This window comes from Plecotus auritus (genome assembly GCF_963455305.1).
Source record: "Plecotus auritus genome assembly, chromosome: 7".
NCBI lineage: Eukaryota > Metazoa > Chordata > Mammalia > Chiroptera > Vespertilionidae > Plecotus > Plecotus auritus.
This window is the reverse complement of record NC_137774.1, coordinates 34,843,235-34,870,224: the sequence shown is the minus strand read 5'-3', so window position 1 is coordinate 34,870,224 and position 26,990 is coordinate 34,843,235. Positions and strand designations below refer to the sequence as shown.

The window sequence follows — 26,990 nt, the reverse complement described above, 5'->3', positions numbered from 1 at the left end:
AGTTTTTAAACTGGCAACTTTGCCAGATATTTAAAGCAATTTATTTTGGGGTGTATCAGCAGATTTTTTTTTTTCTTACCCTGCATTTGAGTGCCTGCTGACGCAGCCAGAACAAATCTTTCAAACATTTTTCTTCCTAGATGGATGAAGATAATGATGCACTGGACTCCAAGATCCAACCTTTCACTAACTCTTCACTGGCCAATTGGTTCCTTCCTATGACCGGATCTGTAGGAACCTTAGATATCTTTTTCCAATATGAGTTTGCCATATTTCTAGTCCCTCAGTGCCTTGGTAACAAGTTTTATGGAAGGATCAACTAACAGAAGAATAATTCTGGTTTTAGACACTGAATTTATAGCTTAGATTATTTCATTACTAGCATATTGAAAATTGCCAAACTTCCCAATAGGAAAAGAGATCTGAAAGTTTATATTTAAAAAGACACATTTCTTCTTGATTTTAGCATATGTTGAGTCTTATGGTGACTTTTTTTTCTAATTTTAGTCTCTTTTCTCTTATAATTGGATAGTGAAATTGTTTTTTCTTAATTATTAATTTTTGGTTCTGGAATCACTAAGGCAGCTTTAATGATATACATTTTAATCACGTATTCAGAAAAGCTAAACATACTGGTGCCTAAAAATATTTGTCCTGATGAGATTAGAAGGAGAAGAGATAAGGGAGCTAACTTTTATTGAGTGCCTCCATGGGGCCAGCCTCTTTTGTAAGCCACTACATAACATGTAGGAGAGAGCGAAGAGATTCTCATTTTACAAAGAGCTGGTCCATAGTCAGGTGAAAGGCACTGCTCAGTGAGTTGTTAGGAACACGACAAAGGCTTAAAGGCTTAAACTCATGAAGGCCTCACAGATTGGTGGGAAAGGCCCTAGATCAGGAGTCATAAAACTGGAGTTCCTATCAAAGTGACATCAAACAAGGTCAACTGGCTTGACTTTGAATTTTTACACATCTGTAAATAAGAGAATATAATTTCTAGCCTGTCTTCCTTTCGAGATTGTTTGGCACAATGCTAGTATAATTCCCAAGCATGGCTGCACATTGGAATCACCTGGGGAGCTTTGAAAAATGCTTACATCTAGATTCCAAACTCAAGAGATTATTGCGATTTGATTGGTCTTGGGTATAGTGATTATTGGGCGTTCTTAAATCTCCACAGGTGATTCTCCAGTGCAGCTAAGGTTGTGAATCTTTGGTTTGGTTGGAGGATGGTTAGGAAAGCGTTTTGTAAATCTATTTACAAGGGTTAGCAGACTGTGCCGATAATTTGTTTTTTCCATCATAATTTCAACTGTTTTGCTTTTTTTAAAAAAATCCAGCTAGGGGTTTAGAGCGCGACCAAAGGACTTATATGCATGCATATTAGCATAACCAATGGACACAGACACTGGGGTGGTGGGGGCTTGCCCGGGCTGGGAAGGGATGAGAGAGGGGGTCAATTGAGGAAAAAGGAGACATAGTAAAATTTTAGACAATAAAAAAATTAAATTTAATTTTAAAAATCCAGCTAATCTCTGGATTTCCCAGCCTTTAGCACATAGGAAGCCTTGATAAATTGTTACATTTGTTAACGAACAGCCTTTTAAAGTTTTAAAGTCATCTGAAAAATGGGGTTTGTTTGAGATTCAATGTGTAGAGCCTGTTAAAAGGACCTTTCTGTTGAAACATTCCCAAGAAATGTGAGAGCCTTTCTTGCCCACCCCCGACTCGCTTCACTACTTCGCCCAAGTCGCGGCCTTTTGGGGGATGACCCTTGTCCCCCCAAGCCTGACGCACGCAGCGGGATCCGGTGAGTGCCACGAACTCTGGGGCGGGGCGCAGCGGCGGGATGGACCCGGCAGGCGTGGAGGGTCGGCCCAGCCGGCGCCCCGCCCCGGACGCGGGTTGGGGCGGGCTGCTGGCTGCGCCCTGCCGCCGGGATTCCACTGCTGAGCCCCAGGGCTGCGGTGGCTGCCTCCGCGCGACCCGGCGGTCCCAGTTCGGCCGCCGGGAGCCCGCGCTGTCCGCGCCTCCGGCCGGGCAGATCCCAACGCGATCGCCTCGTACCCGAGCCGGGCCGGGGCCAGAATGCGGACCTGAAAGCCTTGAGCCGGCCTCATGACCCTGAGCACGTTGACTCGCGAAAGGAAGGCGCCTCCCGCCTGCACCTGCAGCCTCAGTGGCCCCGACATGATCCCCTACTTCTCTGCCAACGCGGTCATCTCGCAAAACGCCATCAACCAGCTGTGAGTACACCGCGCGCCCTCCTGCCCTCTGCTAATGCTAGAAAAGTTTGCGTTTTAGCAGTCGCTTTCCCCAACATCCTGGGAAGCAAGCAAGCAAGCAAGGGCGAAATTGCACCCTGCGTTCTTGGCGGTCCCGGGGCGTCCAGGGAGGATAGTGGGGTGGAGGTGGTCGGTAATTCTTGGAGGCAGAAAGTGTCCAGGAGTGGGGGTGGGTGAACGGACAGAGGAATCCTTTGTGATAATTTCTGGTAAACTTTGAGGGTATCTGAAAGTGGGGTCTTCTCAGGGAAGTTGTTTGGTGACCGATTGACAGCCGAGCCATATGGCACTCAGGAGACTGAAGGTGAAGGGCGGTCTGTATCTTCTGAACAGCCAGCCGGAAATGCTAGGGCTCCCTTGCGGGTCTTGCTGGTGATCAAGAGCCCGTGTTTGTTGTTTTGGTTTTTGTTTCAAATAAGTTTTCGTCTGACCATAGGTTTCTGTTGCAAGTCGTTCACACAAAGAAAGGCAGTTTATTCTTCGCTCCCGCTGGTTGTAGTCTGGAATTATTTCAAAAACTGGATTTCAGTAGTTTGGCTGGTTGTGGTTTTTTTGTGTGTGTTTTTTTTTTGTCTTCCCCTGTAGTAGTACGTGCTCACAACCCAAGCCTGCATGCAAAGCTTCATTCACTAAAGTGCAAGATTCAGGCGCATCTTTGTGACTGTTTTTGACGTCTCTAGAATTTTCCTTCCTTTAAATTTGTGGTTTAGCCATTTTTGAGAACTGTGGGCTGAAGCTGAATCTCACCTCGCAGTTATAAAGCGCAAAGCAAAGGAACTCCATCTATTCAAGTCGCATCCTCAAACCAGTGGAGTGGTTTAGTGTTACTTTAGATAGCAGGAGTTTGGTCTTAGTAGTGTATTTGCACTCACTCTAGAGTGGCTTCAGGAAAGTCACCTACTGAGGGTTCCCGGCTCCTGGAACTTAAGTAAGGATTGTGTCTTCCTCCCAGGTCACCCTTGAGGGACTTTTTAATTGAATGTCCAACAACAGAAACTTTCCATTATTTCTTATTAAAGGTCCCAACAATGGCATGTAAAGTGATTTGTAAATAATCTTACATCTATTTTATTATTTTAATTAATGATTTGCCCTTCTACCAAATCAAATTAAACTCATTTGAGTTTCAGCTTTTTCCCTTTGTGTAGATTCATGGTGGAGCTCCTAAAAAATAGCCCCCACCAAAAACAACAACAACACAGTTCTTTTACTGCTCTGTAATGTAAACTCCACAGAATTAAATCAACTGTTTACTTGTGTTTTCCTTTTTTAAAAAAAAAAAGGATACGTAAGGAATGAAAAAGAAGAAAAGAAGTAAATAATCTGAAACTGGACAACTAATCTCAAAATAATAGTGTCAACAATATTTTAAAAATGAAAAAAGTAGTGGGAGCAACTCACATGCCCATCAATGGATGAATGGATAAACAAAATATATATATAATACAACTAAGTATCTCTTACTTAGCCTTTAAAAGGAAGGAAATTCTGACAAATGCTATAGCATGGATAAACTTTAAAGACATTATTCCAAGTGAAAAAAAGCCATAACAAAGGGAAAATGCCATATGATTCCACATATATGAGGTACCTGGAGTAGTCTAGTTGCCAGGGCTTGCGGGAGGAGGAATGGAGGAAGGTTTGTGTTAAATGGGTACAAAGTTTCATTTGAGGAAGAAGAAAAAGTTTTGGGGATGATTGCATAACAATGTGAATTATTTAATGCTGCTGAACTATACACTTAAAAATGGTTGAAAGGCAAATTCTGTTATTATGTATAACTGCAGTTTTAATGAAGATCAAACAGGCCACACTCTCTCTAGAGCAGGGGTGGGCCATATAAGATCCTAGAAATCATTTGGGCTAGCCCTGCCAAGGCGTTAGGGGTGAGTTAGTTAAATGTTTGACCAAATGTAGCAAGCTAATTTTTAAGCAGAGCATGCTGGTGCCTTCTCCTTTTCTTCCCTCGAGGTGCATACCTTTCCTTTCTCCTAAGCGCTAAGGGCCCTTCTTTTGCCTCTGTAACTTGTTTCCTGAGCCCACGCAGACCAGCTGGCACATTTCTTCCACGGCTCACTTCTACTTCTGTGACTTTCTAAGTAAACTTTTGCTTGTATTTGAGTCTTGGCTATGAATTCTTTCTTAGCCAGAACTCAAGTACCAAGATTGCTGAACGAAGGTCTAATATCTGGTGCCGTTTTGCCACTAACACATCCAGACTCCACTCACTTCCAACTTGTTGTATGCCCTGGAAGCCTTACCAGACTGCATTGCCTGGACATGCTGTTAGCTGCCTTTCAACTGTATTCACCCAGTGGGAAGTAAGAAAGAAAAAGAAAAAGGATTAAACAAAATTTAAAAAGCAGAGCTTATAAGCTTTTAGCAGGGGCAGGGGATGGGGGGAGTTTTTAATCTTGCTTCCTAGTGTAATCAAATAAGTCCAGATTTCTTTGGGTAAGTCATTTGACTTCAGTTTCTTCCACTGTAAAATGAGAATACAGTGATTCCTACCCCCAAAAGATCATAAGACACTATAACACTTTGCAAACTTCAAATTCCTGCACACAAAAAACGAGTTAATTGAAATTAAACAATACCTAATAGCTGCCATTTATTGATTGCTTGTTATTGTGCTACTAGTTTAATGTATATTTTTAATCATCACAGCAATCATGTGAATTTCTTTGTTCTATTTACAGATAATGAAGCTGAGGGTTAGAGAAGTTAAGCTATTGTTCAAGGCCATAAAGCAAGTAAATGACAAAACTTTCTTTAGAATCCTGATCTGTTTCTTGGGCAGGTGCTGTTAACCACTATAAAAATGATATTCTGTCATTGTAGTTGCAAGATAACTTACACTCTTAGGAATTATCTTTAACTGGTGACATCTTCAACTTAATAGTGAAAAATATATTTGCTATACTGAGACTTTTGATGCTAAGGTAGACAGTCTTTTAAAGAATTTTCAAAATCTTTCTCTTTTATTTTTGTCTCTTGCCACTTTTTTTTTCTTAAAAGAGACTAATATCCTAATATTCACTTATTCTAAAATGTATTTATTAGTGTTGCTTTAGTCATCGTTTTTATTGCCTACTTCATCATTATTTAAAAATCTCTAGGGATCATTCTGAATACTATCCCAAATTTTGTTAACTTAAACATTTTTGGCACCTAATGCAGAAGTTCTTAATTTGGGGTCCATGGTCACCTAGAATTCTATGGACTGGCTTCAGAAACTCCTTAAGGTTATATGAAAATATTGGGTAGATAAATACATGTTAAAAATCAGATTCTCAAAGTAATGTGATCTCATAAAGTGTTAAGAATCTCTTTCCTAAAGGGAAGTGCTGTTTCTAAGGCCTAATATCATAACACTCAACTGGTGTGAGCATTTCTCTGTGGTACCAGATATATAAATAGCAAAGACTAGTGGGAACAACTAAAAGATTAAGATTTAGAGCTCTAAGAGAAGACTGACTCAAAAAGTTTTAAGTGTATATGTGGGGAAGTGGGTACTTGGACACATGAATACTATTAGCCCAGTGGTTCTCTTTTCATTGCTGAGGACCCCTCATAAGAGATTTTTTTCCTTCTCTCATTTGCTACCTCAGATTTGCTGTGGGTTTAGAAGCCATGTAACAAATCCCATGAGAATTGTGTCAGAGTAAAAAGGTCAGAATGAGATCCTAGAGACTCTGCTATGGAGAAAGCTCATGACCTTTAGAGTATGGCCTTTGGATACTTACTTTGGTGATTTCACAGGCTCTTTCTAGTTCCTTGACTTTTAACTGTTAGGTACCGTATAGTTGAAAATAGAGACTAGCTGAGGTTTTACTGTGTCTTATTGGGAATTACATTATCGTTATTAGATTAAGGTGTCCCCTTGCCATTGTATACAACTCACCAAATATGTGTAATTTTTTATGTATTATTGAAGATATTAAGTGATTGGATTTACTTCAAAAACAAAGTATAGTTACTGTCATGAGTGTTAATTCTACTAGAAAAAAAAATGTGAACAACCCAGAGCATCATCTAATCAGACTCAAAAGTCTTGAATCACACCCCTCAAATGATCGTGAAAAGTTTCATTTCCTTTAAGAGTCTATACATACTTTTTAATAAAAACAAAATTCTGAATTTCTGAAAAATATAGAAGCCTATGTTTTTTTAGAGAGCCAACATCAATCGCTGAGAAACGGTCACTAAGCAAGAGGCCAAGGCTTTTGTAGTGTTGTTATATGCTAAACAAATAGCTGATCGAAAGATAGGTAGCTATTTTTGTGTCCTAAAAAGTTCAGGGAATGATCAAGAATTATTAGGTAAAATGCTGGCAAAACCTAACATTAAAAGTGTTCCCATTATGAAAACCTGTTCAAAAGTGTTGAGACTTGCCCTAGCCGGTTTGGCTCAGTGGATAGAGTGACAGCCTGAGGACTGAAAGGTCCTGGGTTCAGTTCCTGTCAAGGGCACATGCTGCAGGAGGCAGATGATCAATGATTCTCTCTCATAGTTGATATTTCTATCTTTCTCTCCCTCTCCCTTCCTCTCTGAAATCAATAAAAATAGATATTTTTTAAAAGTGTTGAAACTTGAGTGATTAAGACATTGCTTGATTTTTTAACGAGGTTATCTTGAGCTTTTTGTCCTTGACCTAAAATGTTTATTTTTTTGTTTCATATATGAGTTTGACTTCCTAGCTTGAAATTTGACTTCAAACTCAGCAAAAGAGGAGTATATTGAGATGATTATCCAAAAATGTATCTTTTAATGAAATTGAAAGGTGGGCACAAGTTTTATTTTTGTTGAATTAGTAATGGTACTAGTGCTCTATAGTTATCCAAGTGAATTCAGTTTTGCTCTATATTTATCCAAGTGATTTCACATGTGCTCATCTCTGAATTTAAGCTTGCATCTGAATCACCTAGTTGACTTATGAAAACATAAATTGCTGCCCCACACCCCCAGAGTTTCTGATTCTCTAGGTCTGGGGTGAGGCTGGAGAAGATGCTGCTGCTGATGATGGTCCAGAGACCACATCCTTAAAGTATTCCTCTGAAACATATTGTACAAGTTGTCATCACGTTTTACAGAGTAAAAAACTAAAAAATATTAAAATAGTCAAGTTAATATTTTAATGGTTGTTTTTTGCACAGGGGTTACATAATTTGTTGTTGTTGGTAGAACTAAACTAAAACCAGCATTTCCTGTCTCCCAATTCAGAGCTCTTACGGTCTGCACTTGAAGTTCTGATACATATATCTTTATATACATACTAGAGGCCCAGTGCACGGATTTGTGCACCAGTGGGGTCCCTCTGCCTGGCCTGCGGGGATCAGGCCAAAACTGGCTCTCCGACATTCCCCGAGGGGTCCTGGATTGCAAGAGGGCACAGGCCAGGCCAAGGGACCCCACCTGTGCACAAATCCATGCACCAGGCCTCTAGTATGCATATAAGATCTTTGGTTAATCTCTTCCTGCCCCCGCCCCGCCTTTCTTCTGAAATTCATCAGTCTGTTCCATGTTTTCATGCCTATAGTTTCCACTCCTGCATTGAGTGTCTGCCCCTGGTGGTCAGTGTGAATCATAACTACTGGTCAGACGATTGAGCAGTCGTTCAGTCAGCTGGTTGCTTAGGCTTTTATATATATAGATAGGAACATTTCTTTAGGTAAATTTCTAGCAGTGGAATTTCTGGGTCTAATGGTATGTATAGGTTATATATTTGATACATACTGCCAAATTGCCTTCTGAAAAGGCTTTGCCAATTTGCTGTTACCAGTTGTAAGAGTATATCTTTCCCGGTATCTTCACCAACCCTGGTAATATTAATAATGACATTAAATAGCAGTTATTTTTTTACTGTGTGCCAGGCATTGTTTTATTATCTAATTCTCTCTTCTTAACAACCTTATGAGTTAGATATTATTCTCCATTAGAGATAAGAGACACAGAGATGTTGAGTAACTTGTCTAAAATTATAGTCAGGATGGAAACACAAACACAGTCTGACTCCAGGATCCCTACTCTTAAATACTTCTCTATTCGCAAATCCCGTATTACTATAGAAGGTTAGCATCCTTTTATATTTGTATTGGTCTTTTTCATTTTTTTGGTATGATTTGCATGTTTGTACTTAATAACCATTTTTCTATTGGTATTTTTTTTTCTTTTTGATGTATTTTGCATTTTCTGAATATGTGGAAAAAATCATTTTTACCAGCTTATTCCATGTCTTTTAACTTGGCATCTTGTTATAAAGGTTTTTAATTTTTATGCAGTAAAATGTGTTAGCATTTATGATTTTAGAATTTTGTATCTTGCTTTAAAAAACCCTTCCCACCCACTCCAAGGATCATAAAAGTTTTCTTTCACATTTTTTCCTAATGTATCTATACTTTTAAAATATTTCATTCTTTAAAACATCTGAACTTTTCTTTATAGTGTGAAGTAGAAATCTAACTACCTTTCTTCAAAATGCATAATCAGTTATTTAATACAATTTATTTAGTCCATTCTCACTTCACTGATTTGAAATGCTACACATATTGTATATTAAACTCTAACAGATATTTGGGGTCTTCATCTATACTATTAAGTCTTGTTAATATGTTTTCTGTCCATATACCAATACCATACTGTTTTACTTAACATAGATTTGGTGGTTATTTTTGATATCTTGTATGTCAAGGCCTACCTAATTTTTTTTTTATGTGCTAGTTATTCTTATTTTATTTTCCAGATAAGTCTTAGAAACAGCTTGTCAATTTTCATTTTTGAAAATCCTCTTGTGGCCCTGGCTGGTATGGCTCAGTTGGATGGGCATCATCCCATGCACCAGGAGGTTGCTGGTTCAATTCCCTATTAGGGCTTGATCCCCAGTAGGGGGCATGAAGGAAGCAGCCAGTCAATCGATCGATGTTACCCTCTCACATTGATATTTCTCTCTCCTCCCTTCCTCTCTCTCTAAAAAAAATAATAAGCTACTCTTTTTAAAATACATATTTTTTAATTGATTTCAGAGAGGGAAGGAGAGGGAGAGAGAGATAGAAACATCAATGATGAGAGAGAATCATTGACCGGCTGCCTCCTGCACGCCCCCCACTGGGGATCGTGCCCCCAAGCATGTGCCCTGACTGGAAATGGGACTATAACCATAGCGTATCAGGACAATGCTCAAAGGTTTCCTTAAACCAGTGGTCACCAATCTTTCGGACCTCACAGACCACCAGTCTAACCCAGTGGTCGGCAACAGAGCCAAATATCAACAGTACAACGATTGAAATTTCTTTTGAGAGCCAAATTTTTTAAATTTAAACTTCTTCTAACGCCACTTCTTCAAAATAGACTCGCCCAGGCCGTGGTATTTTGTGGAAGAGCCACACTCAAGGGGGCAAAGAGCCGCAGTTTGCTGACCACTGGCAAACCAACTGTACTACCCGGCCAGAGTGTGGAATATATATTTTAAAGGGTGATCAAATAAGTTTACAACTAGTGAATTTTCTAGGTGTTATATAGCCTTCAAATATCAAGGAAAGGTTAATGATCCTTTGTCAGGGTATAAAGATGCATTTGTGTTTTCATTAGCAGTGGTGGTAACTTTGGTGGCTTTGACCACACTTGTGCTTGTTTGAAGTCAGTGCAGCAGTAATTAGCTTGGAACTGAAGGGTGGAGGGGAAAAGCTCTCAACTTTGGCCTTATTGGAACCACCTTTAACCAAGTTAGCTGAAGAGTAAATCTTCACAATGACGATGAACAAGAATGGTGAGGTTGTGATGTGCTCAAGTCAGATTTTCTTTGTGATAAATCTAGAGTGGATTTTTCAAAAAGTGTTGCTCTTTGACTTGTGTGTTCACCTGTAAGCACTCCTGAAATTCGGCAATTTCTTTAGACTTACTTGGAGAAACCACTGCCCAAAGCCAAATAACAGGATGCTATCCTTCATTCTTTGTTTCTAACAGCTATAGGCCTTGGAGTAATAGAGAGGCTCAAACTTCTACAGATTATCTTTTTTTAAAATATATTTTATTGATTTTTTACAGAGAGGAAGGGAGAGGGATAGAGAGTTACAAACATCGATGAGAGAGAGACATCGATCAGCTGCCTCCTGCACACCTCCTACTGGGGATGTGCCGGAAACCAAGGTGGCTGACGCATTAGCCACTGAGCCAAATCGGTTAGGGGTCTACAGATTATCTTGCTCATATTTCTTCTTAGGTCTCTCCAGTAAATGTGAGTCCTCTTGATTATCATACGTTAAACTACTTAGGGCTAAAGGACAGTGGTGTACATGCAATCACATTAATGTTTCTGAATTTCTAAGGTGACAGAAAAAAAATTATCCTAACTACTTTAGGATAGTGTTAGTTTTGCATTGTTGAATGACACAGGGTGTTGCTGCCCTTACATAATTAGGGTTTAACTTGAAGAAATGTGCTAAGAACATGTTTAAGTGTTCCTGTGATTTGGAAGGGATGTAGCAAATGATATATAAAGAGATTGCTAGTGTTGCACACCAAAGGGCAAGTTTGGGCTCACTTCCTCTTTGCAGGTTGTGCAAGTTGAGTGACTTTTGTTTTCCGAAATTATCTGTTTTTAGAGGGTGTGACCCTTCTTTTAGTAATCTAAGGGATTTGGCATTAGTTATGTATATAAAGCAACAGAATCCAAAGGCTTGAATTACTCAAAGAAAAACCTCAATGTAAACCTATTCTAGAGTGCTTTTTTTTTTTTTAAAGTTGTACCAATTTCATTTTCCAGATGTAGAAGATGTAGAATTATTTTATTTTTTGGCAACCAGCTAGATGGTTTAAATTATTACTTACGTTTGGGAATAATATCTGCCTCATTTCAGAGAACTGTGGAGATCAAATGAGATTAGTTTAAAATAACAAAACAAAAGTTTCCGATGTGATTGTTACTTTTACCATCTGTACTTAACATTCGTTGATAAAGAGCCATACACATATTCATGATCCATAACGGGACATTTCAAGTCCTGAGAATTTTAATTGTGGACTTTATATTGCTTGTCTTCTGTGATGTCTGTATTCTTAAAAGTTTATGCTAGAGACTCTTCTGATTGCAACCCAAGGAACACTTTAGCAATCTTCAACACCTCAGCAAAAGGCTGATCAGGTTTATGAGCTCGGCTTTTGTCGGTCTCATCTCTGCTATTCTCTGAATTTTGTGTAATAAAAGCCAGTTGGTCGCCATGAGGAATTAATTGAATGAGAATGTTTCTGATTTTTCTTAACTGATTTAAAATAAGTATCAGATAAGCAAAAAAATTCATTTTTTTTTTTTTTAAGCAAAGAGTTCTTAGAGAGATGCCATTTCTTTGGGACTCTCCTCTGTCCCAGGTACCTTAAATTACTGTTTCCCCAAAGTTAATAGTCTCAGTCCAAAAAAATTTAGCTTCCTATTATTTTATCACCTGTATCTTTGTGAGGAGCTTTAGTTTGAGAAGTTGGGGCATCAATGGGGGATGTAAATTATTAGTGAATTTCACTTCCTAGGAGATGAATGTAATAGATTCAAACAATGTGTGAAACTGTACTTCGTTAACATCCCTTTTACCAGTTTGGTATAGAACATTCTATCAACTCCACCTCTGTGTTGTTCATCTTCCCCAATAAAATCTTATAATCAGTTCCTTAAATATCCCATTTCTTAAGTACTGCTCTCTTTAAAAATACTTCAAAGGTCTCTTGGGTCACATATTCAGAATCTTGCTTGTCATTTGTTCTTGTGGCTAATAGTCATAGTCTGATGTTTAGAATGAAATAGACTTGAGTTCCAGAGTTTCACCACCTATATATAGACTGTACAACCTTGAATCTGTTACACTAGAGGCCTGGTGCATGATATTTGTGCACTCGGGGGGAGGGGTCCCCTCAGCCCAGCCTGCGCCCTCTTGCAGTCCGGGAGCCCTCATGGGATGTCCGACTGAGCGGGATTGAGCCGAAACCGGCTCTCTGACATCCCCCAAGGGGTCCCAGATTGTGAGAGGGCGCAGGCCAGGCCAAGGGACCCCACTGGTGCACAATTGGGGTCGGGGAGGGACGCAGGAGGTTGGCCAGCCAGGGAGGGACCGGGGGAGGGCTCCAGGGCATGTCCTGCCCGTCCTGATTGGTAGGATCCCAGCAGCAAGCTAACCTACCAGTCAGAGCGTCTGCTCCCTGGTGGTCAGTGCATGTCATAGTGAGCGGTTGAGCAGCCTTAGCATATCATTAGCATATTACACTTTGATTGGTTGAACGGATGGCCAGACACTTAGCATATTAGGCTTTTATTATATAGAATAACTACCATAAGCCTTTCTTGTCAATAAAATGGAGCCAGAAATACCTGTGAGGATTAAATGTAATGTTTGTGAAGACTAATAGTATGTACTCAATAAAGTTTAGTTAATTTTTTTGCTCTTTTGACATGAGCCAAAGTATAATGGGAAAAAATTAGAATACAAAGTGGTATTCCAATCTGATGGTTAAAAGTTTATCATTTGCATCATTGTCATAATTTCACATATTCTGGGCAAAAGGTGGAAGATACAAAGGAATACAAGATGGTTCCTGCATTCGGGATGCTCAGTCTGTTGAGGATATAAGACAAGGTCAATAAAAGGATAAATATGAACATAATTTAGCACATGCTAAGTGCCAGAGGAAAAGTGCAGTTGGTACTTTAGGTGTTCAGAGGACAGAAAGGTCTTGTAAATGAACCAATTAGTGAAGGCTTTATTAGGAGTAGGATTTGAGCTGGAACTCTGGCCTTTATTCTGGCCCTCTTAAATGTTTTGATTTGTATAAACACAGGTAAAGAGTACTTCAGTGGTGAGAGAAAAGGAAGAACTAATGTGGCAGATGTTAAGACCATATTACAAATAATTGGTTTTTGATGAATGACTTCTATTAATCATTTGTGGTAAGAAGGGAATCTTTTACACACCAGTGATGTTCCTTAGGAAATTGCTATGAGCATATTTTTGATATATTATGTGGGCAGAATTTTTATCAAGTTTTTATTGAGTTACCCTCTGAGTACACAGTACAGTAAGCAGCATTTGCAAACTTTACATAGCTTATTTAGGAAGTCTGCCAGTTTTACAAGGCTGTTGTTATTGAATCAGTACCAGTGGCTGGGAGCACAATGTGAAATCCCCACAGGCAGTATAAGAACAGAAATAATTAAACTATCTGCTAGTGGCTTTATGATTCATAAAAGAAGGAAAGAAAGCACAATTAAGTAATCCAAAGCAAAACTTCTTTTTCTGCTTCCTCCAGGTGCTTAGCTCTAGATAATATTACATCAGCATCATGTGGTAGGCAAGGTGGTTCCCATGGTACAGAGGGCTTGTAATATTTACAGTGGAGTGAGCTATAAGGGGAGGTGTGTGCCAATTGCTATTTTTCCTTGTTCGTTTTGACTTGGCTACCAGCTTAGCGGCGCAGTTGCCAATTAATGGCTCAACTTATTTAGTGTTCTCTAAGTAATGTACAATTCCTTAGTTTGTAAGTCAAGTAAATATACATGGAAGCCATCCTATTGAACATGAGGATCTTTTACACAAATCAGTTAATAAAGATCAAGAACTATATAAGTGCAGATTACATTAAGCCCAAACAATAGTTTAATGACATTGATTCAAAGAAGAGTTGATACAACTACTGAAAATTGAGCCGATTGTGATTTATTATACTTTCCTGCCCTGAGAGAAATCGCAAATTGAGACTATGTAAGAGAAACCTAGAAACCTAAGTATTTCTTTTTAGTGAGTCCAAGTAAATTTAAACCCAGTATAATTTTTTTTTCAAAATTAAAGAAAAACTGAAGATTGTAGACTGGCTGGTTATATCTCTGTAATTTAGAGATTAAAAGCCATTGTTGTTTTAATCATACTTTTTTCTTAACTTACTGGGAAGTTCTTGAGTGTATCTGTTAAGAACCCACTATAGTCCTGGCTGTTAATGAATTGGGGCTTGTTCACTTCTGTTGCTCTTCTGTGGTCAGTCTCAGTTATCATGGAGGTTCACTATACCCATGCTACTGGAATTCTCTTTGTTTTTTTGCTATTTTAGATGCTTGGAGAAATTCTCAGCAAGACCATATGCCCCGTTTGTCAGAAAATGAGAATGTGTATTAAGCTTTTTAAAAAATAACCTCTGGTCTCTTTCTCAGTTGAAATAAAAATCAACAAATAAATATTGAATACCAATGCGCTTCTTTATGGCAATCTTACAAACCACCTTGGGGGAATTTCCAAATAGAGAATCCCTTTTGCTTTAAAAAGTTGTCTACCTTATACACAGTAAAGTTGATAATATCTCATTCTTTACCACCCACTCAGCTTAAAAGTGAACTTGTCCTGGGTGATTTTTTTTTTTCATGGAACTGGTCTTATTGGTAATTAAAAATCAGCAAAGCAAAAAGTATTGATTATTTTTTTAGTATTTATAGATAATGCATGTTTATTATAGAAAAACCAGAAAACATTGTTGCATTCCTCCTCTCCACAAAAGGCATTACTCTTATTCTTGTCTCTCAAAGATATTTACTGTTAACACCATCCAGAATTTTTCTATGTATGTATATACCTTTAAAAATGGGATTGTCCTCTATCTACTGATTTGTAATCAATTTTTTTTTACTTGGCATATTGGGAGCATCCTGCCATTGTCCTCAAATGCATTTATTTATATATTTTTAAAAGAGTTGTTTGTTTTTTACAGAACTGATTCAAATTCTGCCATATTGTTGCATATTTAAATTATGTCCAGTTTTCTGCAGTTGTAAACAAAGCCTTACTGAAATGAATGACTATCCTTGTACCTAAATCTTTGCACATGTCCCTATAAGAGAAATATCCCAAAGCTCAATTCTGGGATTTCTAGACAAAGGGTATACATATTCCTAGTTTTTGATACAAATTGCTAGTTTGCTCACCAGAAATGTTGTGCCAGTCTACATTCCCACCAGCAATTTTAGTAATTCATTTTCATAGTGCTCCTGAAATGATAAAAGTAAAATCAAGGTAAATATGATTTTATTCTTCAATTCATATAGACTACTTAAAGACTTAGAAAAGTTGTTCCTCATTTGTCTTTCCTATGAGGAACCTATTTCATATCTAAACACTAATGGAAAATAATTTGTAAGCTATTTTGAATAGAACATGGAAAGATGAAATAATAGTATATTGATAAGATGAAGAAACTAATTATCCGGAGGTGTTGTTGACTATATATGTAGTGCTTATGAATTTAGCTTTGCTCCCCATGTTTTCATTTTATTCTAAAATCATCCCCATTTTTTACTTAGAGAATTTTAGACCCAAAAGATCAGCAAACAGACTTAATCTAGGGTCCTGCAGCAAATTAATTTAGACCTTGGACAACATTTCATTGTTTTCTATTTAGGAAGTGTTAAGCATCATTGAGATTTCTCATAGGGCCATCTTACTAAGCATACTGAAATTTAAAAAGATAAATACATTAATTTGTTAATGCTTGTAACTATACTTATGAGATTAGCATTTCCTGATCCTATTTATAGGAAGTAGTGGGTGTATTTCTCAAAGTTGAGGAGATTAATACTTTAGGGAACAAGCTGTTTCAATTCTTGAAACAAAAGTTTTCATCTTTGAGGCCGAGTGAATATTAAATATAAGAGAATGAAGAGTGTGTTTCTTAAAGCTGTTAAGGAATCTTACTTTGAATGTCACCAGCAGATCTAAACAGTAGCCAGAGGGGCTCTGGTGGACTTAAATTTTAAAAGGACAAAGGAAAAAAAAAAAAGATGGGAAGGAGTGTTAGAGTTCAGGCCACAGTTCAATGATTTGTTGTCTTCCTTTATCTGAAACTGAGCTGCTTCCTTAATGAAGGTGTGTGTTTAAATCAGGGGCAGAGAAAGTGTTTTCGGGTGAAGTTTCACCTTTTGTGGTGGCAGCAGTCCTAGACATGCTGCTGGAACACAGAGGATGAGTTGAGCACCTTCTCATCAGATGGTATCTCTGTTCACTGCTCATCTCTTTTACATAGCAAGCCTTTGTCCACTGGAGAGCAGACCTCTGTGGGTTGGTCTGTCCAGCTACTGACAGAAACTGAAGGTGACTGATAAGGAGTCCAAAGGTCAAAATGGACTAGTGTGGGTTAGTCTGACTTTAAGTGGAAAAGGCATCTTTTTGGCCTGCAGACCTCAAAAACTGAATTGCTGCCTGGGAAATGTTCAATTCAAATCCACCAGCTGTCTCTGCAGTCAGCAGGAGCAGAAAAGAAACAACACATTACTTAAACTGGTGTAATTTAATTGAATTGGGTTGTTAGAGATTTCACTCCAGAGATGATTTCTGTGGCAATGTCATTTGCTTACTGTGAGATAGCATATATCAAATAAAAAAACAAAGATAATCCATAATCACTGGGGTATTTTGTTGGGTTTCAGAATGGAAAGTCAATTAGATTTGATTCAGGTATTTCATTTACTAACTGGCCTGTTATTAGGATGTGATGGAGCACAAAATAGGAAAAGGCAAATAACATTTGCATTTCTAATTTGGGCTACTGCTTTTTAATTAAATTGTGTTTACTAATGCCCAACTGGTGTGGCTCAATAGTTAAGCATCGATCTATGATCCAGGAGGTCATGGTTCAATTTCTGGTCAGGGTACATGCCTGGGTTGTGGGCTCTCTCATCATCATTAATGTTTCTATCTTTCTCTCCCTCTCCCTTCCTCTCTGAAATCAATAAAGATATGTTTTTGTAAAAAAATAAAATATATAATGGCTTTACTATTTTGCTAATTTCAGAATTCAAGTACTACAAATATGTGATTATTAACCTGATTAAAAGTCTCCTTTTTAGTATCTGTCCTTTAAGTTAGCAGTGGTCTTTACATACAGTTACTGAGCTATATAATTTTCAGGGCCCAGTGCAAAATGAAAATGTGGAGCCCCTTGTTAAAAAAGATTTAAAAATTTCAAGATAGCAACAGCAGAGCCTTAAACCAAGTGTGGGGCCCTTCCAGTCACTGATCCTGTGGGACTGCACAGATCACACACCCATGAAGCTGGCCCTGACTGTGGGATGTTCAGTTAAATAGACCTGAAGTCTATCAGAGCTTTGCTACTTATTCACTTGTGTCTTTGTGAATCTCTGTTTTCTCTTTCAATTCTGTATCTTCCTATTCTATCTTTCCTATTCTATTCTGTCCTCTCACTGAAGTTGGAGAATCTACAGCAAGAATGGGAGTATGTATACTTCTGCCCATAGTCCATTTGAGCACATTCTGGAATAATATTTCCTTCCACTTGGCCAGTGGAACAAACAGGATTAGGATTTCTTTAAGGAAAGGTAATTAATTTACTTCACTAAAAATACAAATTCTGCATTATAGTTTTAAAAATGCTTTCACAATTAATATGACATTTGGTACAAACAATTATTTACACTTTTAAGGCAATATTGTCCCTCTCCTTTTATAGATAAGGAAATTAAGCCTCAGAGAGGTTAAGAAAATTTCTTAATGTCAACCAGTTAGTCATTGAAATTTAAGCCTATCTCTCCTAATGCTATGCTTTCTCACTACTTATTCTGCCTCTGTGGTCCTGCAAGAACAAGGATACGATAACAGAATAACTTGCTTTCTCAAGATCTGTTTTACAGAATTTTCTGCCAATTTTCCAAGAATAACTGCTAGGACATAATCAATATTTGCAACAAGTTTTTACTTCTATTATGTCCTATAACTTTTGCAATAATACTGTGTAGTAATATTTTAGCATTGTTTTAAAGGAAAAGAGATTGATGTTTACAGATTAAATGACTTGTTCAAAGTTATTAATAAGTGCAAGAGCAGTGACTGAAATCCATATCCTCTTTATATGCCATGCTTTTATACTATGCTATGTTTACCTCTGATTTCATATCTCTACTTAGTAAATATCTATGCATTCATTTATTGATCACCAGTGTTCTAGGCACTGGGAATGAATAAGTGATCCAAAAAAAGCATTTCAGCTCTAAGAACTTACATTTCAGAATGTAAATAAATTATTATAAATAACCAGCTGTTGATATGGCTATAAAGAAAAAATAAATTAGGACAAAAAGATGGAAAGTAAGCTGAGAGTGAGGGGTTACTATTATTACCAGAAAAGGGACCTGGCCCTAGTAGGTCTGCCTAGGGGTAGGTTCTTGACTTCATGCAGGAAAAGTTTCACTACACAAGTCCAGGTTAATTTTAGAGGATGTTTATTAAAGCTGGTGACAGTAAAACAAGGAAGGGCCTAGGATAAGAGAAGGACTAGGTGGGGAAATGAGCCTAGGCTGGGCTGCTTTAAGGGGACATATGTAATAACTTTCAGCAATAAAGATTTAATTAAAAAAAGAAAAGAAAAGCAATAAGAGAAAAGGGGGCCTTGGGGACAGGTTTAGGGATTTGCTGGGGACAAACTGCTGCTGCCCATTGCTGCTCTGGTTGGAAGCTTCCTAGATTCTTTAAAGTTTAGGAGATGCATGTTTGTGGGGGGAGGGAAGGAAAGGGGAAAGGGAAAGGTTCAGGGGTACTCCTTGGAGAGGGAGTTTGAGCTAGGACCTTTGTTTTGAAGGGTTTTAATTGCTGGGAGTTTAGAGGAGGTCTTAGGAGAGTATCTCAACAGAATATTCCTTAGTTTTATGCTTATGTGCCAAAAGGAGATTTATTCCCTTAATTTCATCTGTCCTTGGGTATGGTAGGCAAATGGCATTAATTGGATTCCTGATATCTATCCTCCTGAGTAGGGTTATTTAAGCTATTTACCTTCTGGTTGAGGAGAAGAGCAAGCCATTTACTCTTAAGTGTCCTAGGGTTAGGGAAGATAGGATTTACTATGGCTGCAAACTGTGTTTAACTATATGTCTCAGTTTTCCTATTCTGCTTGTCCTGGCTTACTAGCCTTTCTCACTATGTTAGAGAAAATGGTCAGGAAACTGATAAATTATTATTATTTGAACCACAAACTGAAGTGTAGATACTTGGTGTAAATGTATAAATCAATGTTTAAGTATAACAAGTACAATTGTTTAAGTAAACAAAATGAGGCCATTGCATTTATGGACATAATGGCAATAATAGATGAGGATTGTTAACTTCTATAAACATTAACCTTTGTAATAACAGTTAAACATCGCATTTAATATCTTTTCCCTTGTAATGGGTTATAAAATCATCAGATCAGTAAAGCTTTATATTTAGTCATTTCTTTCTTGCTGAATCACTTACCACATAAAGTAATGTTTAATGGTGACCTTAGATTTGTTACACTCTTAGAAAATCAGTACTATAATGGCATCGTACAGGAAATGGCATGCTCTGGGTAGCTATTAAAATTTCTAGACCCGACAAGTTTAGGAAATGTAAAATCTCATTTGCTGGTCAGATTAATTTTAATGAATTTCAGAATCTTGTTCAAAATCCATTATTGTACTGATATTCTGTTATATCTAGTATTGTAGGGCTTTATAGTAAATGAACTTTCACATAATGCTTAGAAATCTGTATAATATACACCTGCTTATTGTAACGGGGAGAGAAAGATTGGCAGCATGATGGAACAGGTAGGTAGAAGATCTTTTCATAGGATTTGCCTCTTATGTGCTTTAGAATGGCAGAGGCCAAAGTATTAGATCCTTACAAAGTCCTAACTCTTATCTAATCCGTGTGTGTTTCCTCTGGTTTCAAAATTAAATCCAAGCATCCATCATTTGGTGTTGTTTACCTCTTGTTAAAGCTGCATTGTTATCTGCTAAAAGATGAGGGGGTAGTGTGGAGAGGCTGTTAATTCCCAGCTGCTGAGATTTTTTGTAGGGCAATTACCCGATTCCTTTAAACCACAGTTTTAGATTAAAGTTCATGAATACAATAATATCGTATGCAAAAGTGGGTCTATGTATGATTAGCACTTTTTTTTCTTTCTTTCTGGAGGAAAAGTCCATAACTTCCATCAAATTCTCAAAGGAATCTAATTAACTTCCCTCTTACCCTCAAATTAAGAACCTGGAATAGACTGTTTTAGGGATTTGACTTAGAAATTAAGTAAACTCTTTTTAACTTTTTGGGATTCATTTATCCATTTTTAAACAAGCATTCATGATTTCCCCATGTTGTAAGATTTTGAGCTAACATTTTTCTCTCTATCGAGAAGGATTATGCAGCCTTTTGAATTCTCTCTCTTGTAATAATCTTGGGGTTGATATTCTAAGAATGGTATTTGCATAAGGAAAACTAGAAATATTACTGTAAAGCCTGAATATTTGTGTACTTAGCAAATAGTTAGGACCTATGTGATGAGTGCAAAAAGAAGCAATATTGGGGTAAAGTATTTCTGGTGCTTTGAACCAGGAAGATGAAAATGGCTAAAAGTACTTTGAAGAAACAGTTGTGAGGGGAATTAGGAGAATTTTTATTGCATTTGATCCAGATACTTACTAAATTAATTATAAAGAGCTTGTTGGAAGGTTTGAAGACCATTGCCCAGGGCTTAGACCTTTAGTGGAATGAAGCTGCTATTTAAATCAGTTTTGCATTGAGGGTCAAGGATTCTTCAACTCTTTAAACTATTCTTTACTATTAAGATCAACTTCTGCAACTTACCATGTATAGTTACGAATTTTCAGAAGTGTGAGCAGTCAAGTCATATGTGCCTTTTTGCTTCCTTGCCCTCTCATATTACACACACACACACACACACACACACACACACACACACACACACACACACACACTGAGTGGCCAGATTATTGTGATCTCTGAATGCATAATAATCTGGCCACTCAGTGTATATCCTATATAATAAAAGGCTAATATGCAAATTGTCCCCTCGACCAGGAGTTTGACCAGCAGGCAGGCTGGCCAACAGCCCATGTCCCCTCCCCCTGGCCAGGCTGGCAGGACCCCACCCATGCACGAATTCATGCACCAGGCCATATACACACACACACACACACACACACACACACACACACACACTGAGTGACCAGATTATTATGCATTCAGAGATCATAATAATCTGGCCACTCAGTGTGTGTGTGTGTGTGTGTGTGTGTGTGTGTGTGTGTGTGTATGTATATATGTATATATATATATATATATATATATATATATATATATATATATATGTATATATATATATATATATATATATATACACACATACATATATGTATGCCTTAATCCAATGACTGATTGCTCTGGGGGAAAAAATCTGGGTTTTACTATAAAACTCAGACTAGTTTATCTCTCTTAGAAATAATTAAACACCCCCATTTAAAAAAAAAAAAAACCACCTTATTTATCTTAGAATTTTTTTCTCCAAGAAGATTATTTCCATTTTTCAGTGTCAATTGAGAATATTTAGATATAGGTAAATTTTGTTAAGTAGGTTTTTAATGCAGAGGAAACAGAAAATGGGATTTTTCAAAAATTCACTCTTTTAAAAATATTGAACTATTTATGTAGCTTTTAATTTAGAAGTAAATATTGGAAAATGAATATATAAGTATAGTGTATAAACTGTATGTTTAGTTATTTTCTCTCTGGTAATCATTTAAATGTCACTGTAGAAATGTTAAAATATATTATGAATGATGAGAAGAAACAACATTCAGAATGTTGCCTTTTTAGCATTAACTGTTAATCTGAAAAAAAAAAATGTAAAGCAGATTCCATAAGCCTCTTCAGTGACATTAGAAAAACTTTGGGGAAACATCCAACATCTGCTTATCTTTCCTGCTGTGGAAATGTTCATAATTGCAATGTGCAGTTTCCTTTGAATGAAGATAAGCAGATTTGTATTTGTTATACTGTGTTTCAGAAGTATGTTTACCTCATTCTTTAAATGTATTTAATTTTTTCTTCTCACAGTTGGAGAGGTACCAAAAACATCTGATTATTATTAGGGCTTTCTTAGCTTTCTCTCGAGGGCAACTATATTATTCATTAAGACGATTTTGTTTCCAGATTTAAGGACCACTTAGGACATGGGTTCACCCAAGCAAGTTCCCCCATTACCTGCACTACCATGTCCCTGATTCAGTTCAGTGCTATCTTTATTATAAAATTCATGTTCTATTAGCCTTTGCTGGATGCTGGGTCTGGACACTGCTTGAGGACTCTATCCAGTCAGACCTTGATGCATTTGATATAGTGGTGATTCCTGGGTTGAAAATCTGTTTGTTCCAGTTCCCAGGAGACCAAACTGCTGAACATTTTACCCTGTTGACCCAGGCAGCCCTTTGTCTCCCATGGCAGGCCGCCCCGGCAAATGAGTTCCCTCAAAGATATTAACTGCTTTGCTTTAGTCATGATGATGCTGGAGATGTGTGGAGGAGATTGTTCTATGCATACTAGCAATTATACATCTATCCAGAATGAAATAAATTGAGCATTGATTGTTCTATTGTTTGCCAAGGAGTGCATCAATACATGTATTGTTAGTCTCTTTCCCCCTCAGCTGAGGTAATAACCCCAGTGCTATGATCCTAAATCTAGGACTGAGTCTCCTATCTTTAATGGAGTATGCATACTTGGTCTAAATATAGCAAGGTGTAGACTTGACTAATATGGAGAAAGACAGTAGGATGACCTTAGCTGATCTTCATTACCAGTGTTCCAATTTTATTTAAAGAAATAGGGACACTATTCTAGTTTCACTTCCAGTTTGAGATACTCTTTCCAGCTGCTTAGCTTCCTTAGGTAAAGAGTTTTCTACAGTAAACCAAAAAACTGTTTTAAAAGCTAAAGCAAATCACATCTGAAAGAAACCAGTATTTCATTCCATATGAAAGCATGCCTAGAGGGTGGTTTATTTTTCTGTTTCATTGGCCAAAAGTTAGCATCTGAAAGCCCAAGGTTCATGTACTTTCAAATTATAACTTGCATTTGTATAATCCTTGCTACTTTTTAGAAAGCTTCCACAAACTTTGTCTACTAAGAAAAAGGGATATCTTATCTCTAAGCATGTGAGAAAGGTAGATATAACTAATCCTGTTTTACAGTTGAAGAAACTCACATAGAAAGAAGTAAAATGAGCCCTAACGGGTTTGGCTCAGTGGATAGAGTGTCGGACTGCGGACTGAAGGGTCCCAGGTTCGATTCCGGTCAAGGGCATGTACCTTGGTTGCGGGCACATCCCCAGTAGGGGGTGTGCAGGAGGCAGCTGATTGATGTTTCTCTCTCATCGATGTTTCTAACTCTCTGTCCCTCTCCCTTCCTCTCTGTAAAAATCAATAAAATATATATTTAAAAAAAAAGAAATAGGTAAAATGACTTTCTAAAGAGCTAAATGACTCAGTAATATGGCCAATGCAGGTGATTCCAGTATACCACCCTTTAGCTCAGGCAGCCATCTTTTACCCTCTTTTTTATGAATATAAAACTACCCAAAGCAGCCTTCCTATCCCTTTATTTTTCAATTGAACCACACCAGAGTGGGGGAGGGATAGGATTTTTTTTTTTCCCTAGAAAAAGATTTTCCAGTGGCAGCAGGAATCCAGTGAACAAATTAACCATTTGGTTACTGAAATAAACCTATAGGGTTTAACAGTCACATTTGCAGAACAGCCTGGTCCATTGTGATATAACCTTTAGAGGCCTTCTTTGAGAGTTATCTCTTCCGCTATGAAAAACCTAATTGGTCTTTTTTTATAATACTATAGAAATATGGTGATCTCATCTTGAATTTCTGGAGTGCTTTTAAGGTTCTTAGAAATAATCTCCTTTACCAAGCTTAAGAATTTATAACATTATATGCAGAAATTGAGATCTGATTCATTAGTGGTAGAGTAAGAACGCCAGGTCATCTGACTGTCAGTTCCATGCTTTTTCCTCTCCATTTTTACATGTTTCCCTGCAGCAGGTGAGATACTAACCTCTTTTGTAAATAGAGAATCTGTCTAATGTGCTAAAACTGACTCAGAGTCACCCAGCCATAGGTATAGTGGGATTAGAAAACCCTGGTCATTTGAGTACCAGCCAAGTATGTATTTACTATTTACTACCTCCCCCAAATCAATGAAAATGTGATCTGAGAACTGATAGTTTATTTGTGGAAAGGGTTGGTACAGCCACCTTATATTTTTCATCGTGTTTTACTCTACAGGGGTCCTCAAACTTTTTAAACAGGGGGCCAGTTCACTGTCCCTCAGACTGTTGGAGGGCCGGACTATAGTTTAAAAAAAAAAACTATGAACAAATTCCTATGCGCACTGCGGGCCCGGGACGAGTCGGCTGCTAAGCAGGACAGGCAGCAGCACCCAGCGGGCTGGATAAATGTCCTCGGCGGGCCGCATGTGGCCCGTGGGCCGTAGTTTGAGGACGCCTGCTAGCATCTTGTTTAGTATATCCCATTTGTAGAAGAGAAGTATGAAGTGTAGTTTCCTGTTATAACTTTACTGTGCTATATACAGTAAATATATCTTATTCTCCAGAAATACTCCATTCCTCTCCTATATGGATAGCCTGTGGTTCACCTTTACTATAAATTATTTTTAAATTACCCAGCAGCTGTTTTACATAACCACTGATTTTAGAGATGGTAAAATTACCTATGAGAATTGTCTTATAGGTATCCTATATAATAAAAGGCTAATATACAATCAACCTAACGGCGGAATGACCGGTCACTATGACGTCACTGACCACCAGGGGGCAGACGCTCAATGCAGGAGCTGCCCCCTGGTGGTCAGTGTGCTCCCACAGGGGGACTGCCACTCAGCCGGGCTCACAGCTGGTGAGCACAGCGGCGGTGGCGGGAGCCTCTCCCGCCTCTGCAGCAGCACTAAGGATGTCCAACTGACGGCTTAGGCCCATGGGGAGCGGGCCTAAGCCATCAGTCGGACATCTTCTGAGGGCTCCCAGACTGCGAGAGGGCACAGGCGGGGCTGAGGGACACACCCCACCCCGAGTGCACAAATTTCATGCACAGGGCCTCTAGTTCTTTAATAATAGGTATTAATTGATCTTAGAGAGAGGAAGGGAGTGGGGAGAGAAAGAGGAAGGGAGAGAAATATCCATCATTTGTTTGCTTTCTGCATGCGGCCCAACAGGGATTGAACCCATCACTCAGGTATGTGCACTGACCAGGAATCGAACCTGCCACCTTTTGGTGTATGGATGACACTCAAGCCAACTGAGCCACACCAGCTAGGGTTGGGTAACTTAATTTGACTGAGCACTAGAGAGATTTAGCATTACCTGCTTAGCAATTCTTCACCAATGCTCTTTTGGTGAAGTTGGCCTCATGTTTCTAATTCATCTTTTACTAGTTACTATGTTCAGACAATAAGTTTGTATTTTTATGACTGGTTTAAAATGGTGGTTTCAACACTTAGTTGCATTATCTTTCATTTAACTTGAGCCCTGGCTATATCATCAGTATATTGTCATATCCGTTGAATAGGGGTAAGGAAGGAGGGAAGTCTTTTGTGTAAAAAGCATTCTCTACAGCTGTTCTTCCTTGATGCTGGAAGTTTGGTGCCTGACAGGAAATGATATAGACATGTGTGATAACAAAGTGACATGAGGAAGAATTGCCTGTAAGATTGCCTGGTTTGTCCAGGATGATTGGCTGTCGGCTGGCAGATAGGTTAAGGCAGATTTGATCTCCAAATCTAAAGGTTAGCAAAGTATAACTTAAAAAATTATAGATGGTAGGGAGAAAAAAAATTGTTTTGAGAAAAGTTTGGGCAAAAGCGGGTGGTATGAAAGTTAATAGTCATGTAAATAAATAGACTTCTTTTGATCCTCCTGCCTAAGAGTCTTAAAGCATTGGAATTTGGTGTGTGTTTTTTAAAGAGGTTGTGGGGGCGGGGGGGCTGTCTGAAGAGTCAGGAGGTGCAAAGTAAAAGATATTCTTTGAGTGCAAGGAATTTGTACATAACAAGGCTTTTCTCACTCAGGTTTTTCTTACAATTAAAATTTCTTTATGGAAAAATTTTCATCTGTACCAGAAAGTAAACTAGACAAATATCCCCCAAGTATCTATCTTTTCTTTATTCCCATTAGCTCAGCTCAGACTACCCTATTCCCTTGCCTGGATTACTCAAGTAACATCTATCTCTCTATTTCTAAGTCTGAACCCCTTCCAATCCATTCTCCAAACTGTAGTTGGAGGAATCTTTCTGGAAATGCAAACTTTGGATCTCTGTTATCCTCAAGGTAAAGTCCAAATTCTCTAGCATATCATATAAGACCCTTCAGATCTGTACCCTGCTTACCTCTCCTTATCTTTACTGTGTCCCTTCCTTCACTCTTTCACCATGCAGTAAGACAGTATTAGTTTGTGTAGCTTTGTCCTAACAAATTTTTGTAAACCTACAGATTATCAGCTCCATTGTCATGTTCGCAGTAAGGGGAGCTTATCCTATCTAATAAAGAGGGAATATGCTAATTCAGGGGTCCTCAAACTACGCCCGCCACATGTGGCCCGCCGAGGACATTTATCCGGCCCGCTGGGTGCCGCTGCCAGTCCTGCTTAGCAGCCAACTCGTCCCGGGCCCGCAGTGCGCATAGGAATTTGTTCATAGTTTTTTTTAAAAAACTATAGTCCGGCCCTCCAATGGTCTGAGGGACAGTGAACTGGCCCCCTGTTTAAAAAGTTTGAGGACTGCCAAAACCGGTTTGGCTCAGTGGATAGAGCGTCAGCCTGCGGACTGAAGGGTCCCAGGTT

The 26,990-nt window shown here is 38.3% G+C and overlaps 1 protein-coding gene across 2 annotated transcripts in view; it reads left to right on the top strand.

Moving 5' to 3' along the window:
• SSH2 (slingshot protein phosphatase 2) overlaps nt 1-26,990 on the top strand; it is a 249,106-nt gene that overhangs the window by 137,371 nt on the left and 84,745 nt on the right. Inside the window, exon 1 of one of the 2 annotated variants that reach the window (XM_080681957.1) lies at nt 1,887-2,246. The exons of the other annotated variant lie outside the window; for it this stretch is intronic. Within the exon in view, the coding sequence (XP_080538083.1) occupies nt 2,119-2,246 (128 nt within the window). The 5' untranslated portion in view covers nt 1,887-2,118. Of the gene's footprint in view, nt 1-1,886; nt 2,247-26,990 lie in introns of those variants that run through there. 2 annotated transcript variants of the gene reach the window in all.